This window comes from Onychomys torridus, chromosome 16 (assembly GCF_903995425.1).
Source record: "Onychomys torridus chromosome 16, mOncTor1.1, whole genome shotgun sequence".
Lineage (NCBI taxonomy): Eukaryota > Metazoa > Chordata > Mammalia > Rodentia > Cricetidae > Onychomys > Onychomys torridus.
This window is the reverse complement of record NC_050458.1, coordinates 56,475,236-56,487,660: the sequence shown is the minus strand read 5'-3', so window position 1 is coordinate 56,487,660 and position 12,425 is coordinate 56,475,236. Positions and strand designations below refer to the sequence as shown.

Genomic DNA, 12,425 nt, shown 5'->3' with positions numbered 1-12,425 from the left:
GGACCAGATCTAGAATTCCTTCCTGGCTTTAGACTAAGAACAAATGAAACAAAAGATTGAAGTATTTGCTAAACCTCCACTTGCTTCATAAAAACATGGGACTTGTTATTTGAAATAAAGGCCAGGGAGACTGAGCCTATGGTGTTGTGGACTTGCAACTTAAGTGTTGAGTAAAAACAGCAAGTCCTCGGTTTATAAATTAACACTTTATGATTACATGAAAAAATAAAATGGAAGAAAATCTGGGACCCAGGAACAGTTAAATCAAGAAAATGATTGCAGTGTGTGCGTGTCAAACAGGAGCCTAAAGGGCTCTTTACTGAGCTCAGTTTACCATGAGGCTCCCCCTGGTGTTCAAAAGCAGACATGTCAACCCAAATCCAAATGCCTGTATGTTGGTAAATTTCCAAATCTGCATGGCTTTCAGTAGTTCTGAAGGACATAATTGCCTGTTTTCCTTGCTGCCCATGCCCTTTCTCAATGATGTCTGAAAGGACTACTCACAGGCTTTCAGAGCAGGAGGAAATTTGCATCCACTGCCTGGAAAAATGGTGGTAGGTGTGGGGGTACTGTCCCTATGTTTCCCCTCCCTACTGCCAACATGCATTAACTAAGGGCTCCCTGTTCTGGAGACAAGAATGAGATTTAGGTAACAGGACAAACCTACATGAGAAGACAAGCCAAAAGAATACCCAGGAGTTAGGCATTGCAGGCTAGTCAGGCAGTGGGTGTATAGCCTAGGCACATTCAGAGACCTCAGAAAGATATGTGGCTGAACACGGCAACCAGGAAGCAGGGGAGGAGAAGGTCTGCAACAGGAGAAAGATTCGATCCAATGTCTATGTTCTTCACAAGCTATTTACTGGTACACAGGTAGTGTGGGGGTGATGGGAAATGATGGGGATATAAAGAGGCCAAGGGAGAGAACTGTGAGAGCAGGTACATGAAAAGTTAGAAATGTTCGTGTAATGACTAGGTAAGTAAGTGCTCAGAAGGACAGAAAGAATGAAGGATGGCTACTAAGCCCAACCATGATTTCAAGAATTGAATTTGGGAGCCTACAATCACCACAAAAGTCTTCAGTATTGTGCATAGTGTACAGGCTAAAAAAATGGGTAGGGGTTAGAAAGGTAACAATTACAACTGCTGAATATATGCAGCAGTGATTTATCAAGGTCTTTCATCTTCAGAGATGACCTTTCTACTCTGGGCTGCTGTGCCTCAAAGGCTACCCCTAGCATCCAGCTCAGGGTTGGCTGTGACTCTGAGTCACATGACATTTCCATGTGGAAATCAACATTTGTCACTCTGATCTGCTCCGGAAATGTGGACTAGTTTTTCAGGATTAAAATGTCCCTACTCCATACTTGCCTTGATGTTGGGAGGCCTGACATACTTACCTTTAGGAGATGCACACATCTAAGGTTCAGAGTATGAGTGTAAAGAGCATGAAGGCCAGGTTGAAGTCCTGCTACCACCAGCTGTGAAGCTCTGTGCTCTCCTGCTATGTATTATATTATAAAGTTACAAACCTCGACCAAGGGACGTGGTGTTCTGAGAGCCTGGGAGTGAATTTGGGGTTACACTACTCCTGCATTCAATAGAAGATGGTGGTAGCCCATTACCTCAGACCATCAGCCACATGCAACGCGATCCTGTGTTGGAGGGTTCTGGTGAGACTGGCTTTGTCCTGCTGCAGCAAACGATCCAGGGAACCCTTGGAGGCCAATTCCATCACCAACATCCGAGGACGAATCCCAGCTGCCAGCAAAGAGATCAAGCTGGGGTGGTGGAGGTGACAAAGCACCACCAACTCCTGCAAGGGACCAGAGTCATGTGAGTCTCACACCATCACGGATCCATCGCCTGGTAATGTGTAGTTCTTCAACTTGGGAAACCAGCTTTCCCTGAGGGACTGGACTGTTGTAAATGTTCTCTTGCTCTTTGAGCTTTTGAAAAGAAATTCTAACAGCTAATTTTGCACTACTATTCAAATCGCGGTTTTTAATTCTATTTTTTTCCTTCTGATCTGCTTTTTATGATAACACTTAAGGTTGGAGTGGCAGGTCAGGTTATTCTAGCCTCTAAATTGTAGCAAGTCACAGAATCTATTTCAGCCCTGGACTCAGAGCAACCACTGTTGAGTCAACCTTAACTGACATAAGGGGTAAACTGTAGCCTCTGGTTCAAAACCACAAAGTTTGCTAAGGACACATGGGCAAGTCCACAGGAGTAGATGATATCCCTGCCTGAAAACTCTAATGCCTTCCTACTACTCCTATATTAAAACCCCATGTATGAGATGGAGAGGTGATTCAGCAATTAAGAGTTCTTACTATTCTTCCTGAGGACCCAAGATTAGTCCCCAGCCCCAATAATCACATCAGATGACTCACAATCATCAGTAACTCCAGCTCCTAGGGATCCTATACTCTTTTATGGCTCCATGGGCACCCCCACATGTGTGGCATCCCATCACTTATACAAATAAATAAAAAGAAATATTTTTAAAACCTCATGTATGTCCATGCTCTCATAGCCTGACCTGACCTAACTCCACATTACCTCCTACACCCTACTTTCCTTCATCCTCGTCTGTATTCACCATCCTTCAGCCACTTGAGAATCTTTCAATCCCAAGCACATGACACCTTCTCTCAGCCTGGATCTTTGCCTATGCTAACCCTTCAGCCTTGAGATCCCCCCACCCTTTGCAGGGCCAAGAGCCTCCTTCACAGTCAGATATTAGCCAAACACCACTAGTTCCTTACGTGCCCCACCTTGGCTCACCTTCCTAAAGCCATCCCCAACTACAACAAGAAGCAGAGATGCTATTGTAGCTTTCATGGTCCTTTCTCTACATCACACCTCAAGCAGCTCAATACTCTCCTTAATGATAGCATTAGATGTGAAGTCCATATTCAACTGTATTCTGGATATGCATGCACATTCACTCTTCGAGTGTAATTTAATTGAGGCTTATTATTTCAACATGCACACATTCTTCTAAACCACTTTTATATCATAGGGGACTACTTTCGAGTTTCTTATGGTAGTGTTTCTGAATTCCATTGCTCTTTCCTCGATATGTTCTTTATTCTGGCACCATACTTTAGTTGAACTTTTCCTCCTCCTCCTCCTCCTCCTCCTCCTCCTCCTTCTCTTCTTCTTCTTCTTCTTTTTGTTTTTTTTGTTATTGTTGTTTTGGTTTGGTTTTTTTTTTTTTTTTTTTTTTTTGAGACAGGGTTTCTCTGTGTAGCTTTGTGCCTTTCCTGGAACTCTCCCTGTAGCACAGGCTGGCCTCAAACTCATAGAGATCTGCCTGCCTCTGCCTCCTGAGTGCTGGGATTAAAAGCATGCACCACCACCAACCAGCCCTGGTTGAACTTTTCATTTTCTGTGATAGTAAACTGACTTGGATTTTATGTGTGATAACAGAAGCCTTGCTTCCTAACAAGGGGCTTCAAAACTGTCCAGTACCCGTGCTGACTTGACTGTCTGCAGAATTTCGAAAGCTAACACAGAGAGGTTGGATATCCCAAGAGAGCAAAAGCTTTTCCAAGAACAGAGCTTGATACTGCAGTCATATTTGCTCAGGAGAGAAAAGTCTTTTCATACAATGTCTGATAAGCTCAGTCTGCTAAACATGATGTATGGAAGCCCCATTCCTTCTATTTACCTTCCTGGACATGGTCAGAAGACTAAGCCAAGTTTTCTGTATTGGAAAAGCACCTTGGTGACTAGGACAAAAAAGGAGAAAGAATGGGTAATAGCCACCTTCCTGGTTGACAGGGAGGAGCCAGAGCAGGCAACAGGTCATACCCATGGCAGACAACCCTCCAAATGCAACACTGATCACCAAATACTTTTCTTCTTCTTCTTCTTCTTCTTCTTCTTCTTCTTCTTCTTCTTCTTCTTCTTCTTCTTCTTCTTCTTCTCCTCCTCCTCCTCCTCCTCCTCCTCCTCCTCCTCCTCCTCTTCCCCTTCCTCCCCCTCCTCCTCCTCCCCCTCCTCCTCCCCCTCCTCCTCCTCCTCCTTCTTCTAGTAAAGAAGTATATTATGTACACTCTACATTTTGTGTTTCTTCCATCATTTCTCCAGTACACCTCAGTGCTGATACACTGAGCAGCTGTGTATATTCTTAGTGTTTTGCTTCTTCCAAGCATTCCATGTATATATATTACAAACTTTCTAGAATATAATATTATATGTACATAGCCTGAAAAATCAATTTATTTGACAAATTACCCTGGGACTGAAAGAGATCATGCGAGAATTAGTTTAAAGACTATTTTCACTTAAAAAAAAGTTTCATTTTATTTCTGGAACTACAGTGTGACTTTTGATATTACCAATAAAACAATCTCTCAGCATTACTTCACAATAAGAGGTTTTTTTTCATTATTCAGACTAAAATTTTGAACTATAATATTCAAAGTTTTCCATATTTATTTGGATTCAGTCACAAATGATATGTTTCATAAGTTAGGAAAAATTGTGAGGATAGATTTAAAATTCGAGTTCTAATAAATGACAGCAGAATTAACAGTTGGTTTACTTTCCTTCCAGTCTTGTCTCTCCTTATTCCAAACATGAACAGAAAGTCAAGAAAAAGGAAACAATTCCTACCAGCAATCAAACAAGGACTGGAGCAGCTGCTGCTGGCTCTGTGTTCCCTTTTCCCTCCTTCTAAGAGTATCTGACCTACTGCTGAGATGTATAGTCTTCATGTAGGCAGCTTGGTGACTTCAGAGAGAACAGACCCCAATCCTAGCCACAAAATCAAGTAGTGGGACTATTCTAAGCAATATAACCATTGTTGACACAGTGATTGGCTCAGTGACACAGATCTCCACCAACGTGCACACACCATTACCCAGACAAAAGTGTTTGACAAGAAAAGGACAGTGACTTAGTTAAGACCCAGAGCTGTCAATGTTTATTTACTGGGCTATTACGTAGGAGGGTTTTTGTTGGCTCTTTTGAGACATAAGACTTCATGTGTCTAATTTCCCTGTGTCTGCAGAATGTAACTGCCCAGGCTAGAACTAGTTCATCACACTAAGAAAGGCCATCTTGAGAAAATGAAACCAGTTAAGCGAATTACAAAGACCAACTGGACTAAATCAGCAATGCAGTGGCAAGGCCCTGTAATTTTATTTTCGAAGGCCGGAGGCAAAGGGGTTTATTGGATGAAACTGGCTGTAGAAAGCTTCTGAGTTAAGAGAGACACAGAGCAGAGAACTAAGTATCTAGAACTCTTCAACAAATTAAGAAAATAGTGCAGTGTGAACTAGGAAGGGTGAAGTCCAGTACCTCCTGAGTAAAGCCATCCTGACTGTGAGAATCACTACAGTCTCTGTTCTCTGAGTGCTGCCTGCCCATAGAACCTAAACTTGAAAAGCATACATCAACAGTACCCAGCCTGTAAAGGCTCCCAATCAGAGAATGGTGACCTGAGCATACAATCCTATAAAACACAAAGTATGCTGTTTCTTATCTTTAATCACTGATATTGTCCTTTAATAACTGATATAGTCTATGTTCACTAGCATGTCAATGTGTCTGTGGTACAGGAAATGAAAAAAAAAAATACTCTGTAGAAAATACAGCCTGGCCAGGCAGTGGTGGCCCACATGTTTAATGCCAGCTCCCAGGAAGCAGAGGCAGGCAGACCTCTGTGAGTTCTAGGACAACCTGGTTGGTCTACAGAGTAACTTCCAGAACAGCCAGGGCTATGCAGAGAAACTTTGCCTCAGGAAAAGGGGGCGGGGGGCGGGTAATAGAATATGAGATCAGGAACTTGCTAGACTTCAGGTGCAGAAGCGAACAGAAGCCGGTGAGGGTTTGAATATTGTGGGGCACAAGTGACAAAATACATCCCTGATAGTTCTCAGGATTCTACATTCCAGGAAATACTGGTGAGTGTCCTCTGACTGGCCCATGGTGCACATCCTAAATGCCAAGGCTAACAAGAGAAACAGGAAATGTCAGTCTCCCCCTGGTTTTACCTAAGACTTAAGTACTAAAGTTAGAGAAATTTTCAAATTACTTTTTTCTTTGTCATTTAGCAGCAAAAATAAAAGTTTTTAGCTCCATAAGGGAAAAAAGAAGTGAGAATTAAAACTTTTGAGGATTCCTATTTTATATTTTGACAGATTTATGTGAAATAAAAATTTCCTAATAAAAAGAAAATATCATGACTTAATATAATAACATCATGGAGTTTCTTACTTGTCTTAACAGCCTAAGTGATGTATGTTTATTAAAAATCTTCACAGCCACTTCCTCTCCTTCGTAGGCAGCCCGATAAACTGATCCAAAACTTCCATCACCTTTCGAGAAGAAAATAGGAAGAATTGAATCTTCTCAAGAAGAGAAACCATAATTGTATCTGTTGTATATTCAGAAAAATCTGATCCCTTGTTTACAGAATCAACCTCTTGGAATGCTTCCCTTCCCTTCTAGTCAGTAAAGCCACAGTCAAATTCACTCATGAATCTGGCCCCCATAGCTCCCATCTGTACATGATCTACTCCTCCAACTTTGTCTCTTTATATGCAGATATAGTTTGCACACTTTCACAAACAGCCACAAGCCACCATCTAAATGCGATCCTATACACTTTTCCAAATCTCAAACACGTCCCACTGAAAACAAACCATGCTGTTATTTTTTTTTTTTTTTGCCTCCAACTCCTATTTAGTCCACTTTCTGTACATCTGATAAAAATAAAATGAGATGTTTTTAACATCATTCTGATGTTTAAAATAAAACTCTACAGGGAAGAGAGAAGAAACACATGCATGGAAGCTATGTCAATATTTTAGGTGGGTGTGGAGAGTTTTGATTTTGTAAAGTCCTTTCCTATTTGAGAGTCATTATCGTAGAGTCAACGTGAAGTATAAACTGTCACACTCTTTGAGTGACCAACAAAAATATAATGCTGAGGACTGCTATTGTGTGTTTCTGATACCTAGGAAGGAAAGATAATTGAAAGCAAGGGCTCTCCTCTAGTTGTCCATCAAATCAGACCACTGAAGGACCAATTTATGCTGGTTTTCCAGAAGAATAATCTTTTGAAGATGAAATGTGCCCAACTCTTCTAACCCACAAAAGTCTATAGAAGTATATCAAAACCATCTTTACAAAATAAGTTTATCTATACATAGTAAGGTCTATCTCATACTTGCTCTTCTGACTGGCTTTTTATGTCAATTTGACAGGAGCTGGTGCCATCTAGGAAGAGGGAACCTCAACTGAGAAAATGTCTCCATCAGATTGGAATGTAGGAAGGTCTGTGCCCAGTCCACTGTGGGCGGTGCTGTATCTGGGCAGGTGGCCCTCAGTTGTATTAGCGAGCAGGCTGAGCAAGCCATGGTAAGCAAGCCAGTAAGCAGCACTCCTCCATGGTTTCTGCTTCAGTTCAGGCCTCCAAGTTGTTGGCTTGAGTTCCTGCTCTGACCTCCCTTCATAAGGGACTGTATGCTCTAAACTGGAATAAACTCTTTCCCCCAAGTTTCTTTTGGTAATGGTGTTTATCAAACAATCACTGTGTAACAGTTAAGCCACTCCCTGGAAAGGAAAAGATTAAGAGAAACCTCAAATTCACTCATGTCCTAAAATAAGCAAACAAAGAGAATCCTTGGGGTGGGGACTAACAGTTCTGTCCAAATTATTCTAGTGTCAATATGGGAGGACTCTTTAACTGTAAAAAAAAAAAAAAAAAAAGTTTTAGAAATAGATGTTGTTTAGAAAATATGGTGCTCAACCCAATCTCCTGGGGCTTAGCAACTTTGAGAGCTGTTATAATTGTCATAGATGGGATAGGAAACAGATAAAACAGTCATCACATGGTAGGAACAAGGGATTCTGATAAACAGCCTACAAGACAAGTTAGATTTCAAATGATCCCCAAATGACAATGGCAATCATTGAGAAGATTTGATTTAGTCAGCTTTCTATAAAGACACACAGAGTGTACAAGCTTTTAAGCACGCGAAGGGACAGGAGCCACAGAAATGTTTTCTATCTAATGAGATATAAACACCAGTGCTTTAAAGTAGCCTTTGGGAGCATTCCTAATAAACTGATCAAACCTGTCCACTGATTGGAAATGATTAGAATGTGATTAGAATGAATATTGTGGTCAGCTCTGTCTGGCAACTTGAGACCGTTCGGAGAAAGGGCATATTGTGCCTGCTACTTGCCTATACTCAGCAACTGGCAATTTGGCAATCTGAGTTAACTCGATATTATAAGTATATTCACTGATGTAGTTCTAAGGCATTGACATTCATTCTAAACTTCCCATCACTCTGAACAAAAAAAGGGGCGGGGGGTTAAAGGATTTGTTTGGCATTTTATATCATATCCCAGATTTTGGAAATACAAATATCAGGTCATAGGAATATATCCTATTTTATTTCCCTCCTACTAGGTAATACTATTATATCTTAACAGATCCTAGGTATTTCTTAATAGTAGCTAAATTAATACTAGGTTTATTCACAAAAAATAATAGCAGACACCTCATCAAGCATAATCCAGTTAGCTTGGAATATTTAGGTTAAATCCACTCAATGTCTTGTTTTTCCAATGACTTCCAGAGAGATTTTTGAACTTGAGAATGTCACCCTACTCTTAGCAGCATCATACTGCATCTAGAAAATTGCTAACAGGCCAAGTTTTAAGCATTCTCAAAACACCAAAAAAGATTATCATGGAAAACCATATATATTGCAAATAGCTTAGATTCCACAATGTATACACATAACAGGGTGTGCTTATTCTATTAATATATGCCCCTTTCACTTGTTGATTTAGAGGTAAAACTTAACACATCTTTGAAAAGAGATGACTAGAGTGCTGAGTTCTTCCATGCGCCAAACACATTACAAGAATGTCAACTCTTAAGCTGGAGGAACCACTCTGGAGAACACTATCACACATCATGTGCCAACCATTTCTTTCAGGAAGCAGTTGCAAGTTGTAAACTTTATCAACTTCTTAACTTTATAAAGCATAGTCCAAAATATCTTTTAAGCCTCGGGATGCATACACAGTAGTATAACAGCAACAAAAATATTTAGGTAAAGCACCTAAAGATGCTATGTGAATTTGATGATTCTCATTAGGCCCTGTTGAAAGCCTTTGATTGAATTCATGGGCTCAGTCAATACCCAGGAACTGTTCAGCACATACCCTCAAAAACAACAATATACCAGAAGTTGTGTATATTACCAGTTTAATGCTCCTGATTTTTAATCCCTAAATTTTATGACTATAGGTAAAGGTTCCATACTGCCCTATGAGCTTCACTTCAGTGACTGTGCAGAAGTGTTCTTCCTCTGCTCACCCTTCTTGGGGTGAGTAATGGCTATTTCAACTGAAGAGCCCCCTTCTGCCACCTCAGTGTTCATGAGCAGAGGAAGCTCAAGAACAGGGTCCATAAATACCTGTGCTACATGCTAGGCCTAGCCTCATCACCTACTCTACAAGCATGTACACAAAGCAAACTCCAGATCTGCAACGTGACACAATTATAAAGCATGTCATTCCAAGTGAACATTTATTCTATCAAATATATAAAACCAGCAGAGATTTATAAAGATATCATTATAATTAGCTGATTATTTTCTAAATCAAGAGGAGAAAACTGCATCCTCCTCTCTTTTGTTGTTATTTCAAATATAACAGAGATAGTTACCTAAGAGAAACTCAGGTGCTTCCTCAAATTCCAACTCATCATTGTTCAACATAATATTTCTAGGCAGGTCAGCCAAAATCAAGTCAGGAGCAATCTGAGATATTGGAACAGTGAGCCTTGGTTGATCTGGATTTATTAGCAGGTCTCCTAAGAAGTATGTAAAAGATTATTTTTAAAATGTAAGGGTATACAAAAATCTGTGGTCCTAGCTTACAGAAAACACATCTTTAGATTTTTCCTGCCAGTATTAGATTTTTCTAGAAAAAAAAATCTGATAAACACCTAAAATATAAATATCAAGGCATTTAAAATTTTAAACACATACTCCTCGGATCACTCACTATATTGTAGAATTCCCATCTGACTTAAACCAGATGGCCTCTAACTAGGAAACTCTTAGTCCCCATTTCTGTCACATCTATGATGGAGATGCATAGCAATGATTGCTGCTACCTGCAATGTTGTGTTTCCATCTTCTTAACAGTTCTGTCACACACGGGTTTCCTTTAATATCTCCACCTCAAAGATGAAATTATCATGGTGGTTTGGATGAGATGTCCCCCAGAGGTCTCAGGCATTTGAATATTTAGCTCCCAGTAGGAGGGGATTAGAAATGTGACATTACTGAAGGGAGTGTGTCCTGGAGAACAGGATTTGACTTTTCAAAAGCCATATGCATTTGCCCAGTGAGTTCTCTCTCTGCTTCCTATTTGTGACTTGAGATGTGAGCTCCCAGCTTCCAGCTTTAGCTGCTATGACTGCTATCTGTTGTCTGCACCATTATGGACCCTGACTCTCTGGAAACTGAAGCCCAAAACAGACTCTTCTATAATTTGCCTAGTCAAGGTATTTTGTTACTATAAAGGAAAAATAACCAATATAGTCATGATAATAAGTGTCCTGTATTTAAACAGGAAATCAGCATTGTGAGGAGACATAATACAAGCCATTATTGACACTAAGTGAACTTTAGTTTTCTGAACTGTCACTGGAATAGAATGTGGTATCATTCAACACAGTACGGAGGAGAATAATTTTTATATATTGAAGTCATTTGAAATAGTGAGGGCACCTTAAAATCATTTGTAAATTGGGTCAACACCTACCCTCTTCTGCCTTCTTCATTAAATCATCAAGTAAGATCTTCTGATGTTCTTCACCATCATTAAAACTGTACAATGCCCATTTCTTCAAAAGAGTTTCTCCTTCCCCACAAATGTCGATCTCCAGCAACCCAGGAAACCATTCTTCCATGAGCGAGTCAATGTGATCCACAACTTGGCCCAAAAGAATACAACCTACATAATTCAAAATGAAGAATTCATGGGTAATTCTTGCCATCAGTGAGTGAGCAAAAACTAATGTTTTAGAGCATAGAGTCAATGCAGTCATAGTATAAAGTCCCCCAGGTCTATAGGAAGACGTGAACATGAAAACACCGAGGCCTCAACAGACCTCAATATTTAGACCTAAATAGATCAGAGAAGACCTTCTTTGGAATATATTACAGTCAGGATCTCAAAAATAAAAAGCTAAGAAACAATACCAAAATCTATAAAGGAAAAATTCCAACCTACATTCAAGTCAAAAACATTAGAATAACATTGGGACTCTCATAGCAACCATAAAACCTGGAAAGCACATAATAACACAATTCAGCCTCTAAATGTAAATACCCATGAATGCACATTGTTGCAGTCATCAAAGCTATTATTTAAAATTGACTGAGGCATAAGAACTCATGAAGATAAACAAAACTAAGGCATTTTATGACCACCAAGCCAGCACTGTAGTAGAAAACCTGTAGCAATACTATGTGCAAAAAACAAAAGAGACAGACAGACAGACAGCTTCCATCACAAGAGCACAGCAAAGACACTTCCTGAGAGGAACAAACAAAGGAGAGATAGGGAAGAATCCGCCATGCCCTGTCAGTCAACACAAAACCCTAACACCAACAGTAGAGAAGGGAAGGAAGAAGAAAAACCATCCAACTGGAACAGCAGCAGACAAACACGTCGGAATTAGCAAAGCTCTCTCAATGTAAACTTTAAGTATAAAGGGCCCCAAATAACCAAGAAAAATGCAAACAAACTGGCTGGCTTAAAAACTAAGATCCTAGCATCAGCCATCTCTAAGAAACAGATCTCCTTGGCAAACATACACACAGACAGAGTCAAATAATCAAAATAGGTGGAAGCCAAATCCAAGCTGGTCAGTTCTGATATCTAATAAATTAGATATCCAACAAAAGATAGTCAGAAGATGTCAAAGTGACTATATACTTGTAAAGGGACCAATTCACTAAGAATATCTAACAATTATAAATATACCTGCACCTAAGACTGAGGCTCCTAATTTCACAAAACGAACCTTAACAGTCACAAAGGTCACATGGGTCCTGATACAATAGTTAGTGGGTAGCTTCATCATTCCACTTTGATCTTTAGATAGTTCCCCCAAACTAGAAAGGGAAAAGAAGACAACAAAGTTAAAGTACATCACAGAATAACGGACTGAGTAGACATCTGAAGATATTCCATCCAACAGATGGGAGCTAGATTCTCCTCTTCTCCACTGTAAGAACTTCATCTAACGCCAGGTGGTGGTGGCGCACACCTTGAATCCCAGTACTCAGGAGGCAGAGGCAGGCAGATCTCTATGAGTTTGAGGCCAGCCTGGTCTACAGAGCGAGTTCCAGGACAGGCACCAAAGC

The 12,425-nt window shown here is 40.2% G+C and overlaps 1 protein-coding gene across 1 annotated transcript in view; it reads right to left on the bottom strand.

Annotated features, from left to right (window-relative positions):
• Lrrk2 (leucine rich repeat kinase 2) overlaps positions 1–12,425 on the bottom strand; it is a 139,552-nt gene that overhangs the window by 33,018 nt on the left and 94,109 nt on the right. Inside the window, exons 37-40 of the mRNA XM_036207870.1 lie at positions 10,816–11,007; positions 9,710–9,856; positions 6,235–6,335; positions 1,626–1,816 (exon numbers count right to left, since the gene is read on the bottom strand). Of these exons, the coding sequence (XP_036063763.1) occupies positions 1,626–1,816; positions 6,235–6,335; positions 9,710–9,856; positions 10,816–11,007 (631 nt within the window). The remainder of the gene's footprint in view (positions 1–1,625; positions 1,817–6,234; positions 6,336–9,709; positions 9,857–10,815; positions 11,008–12,425) is intronic.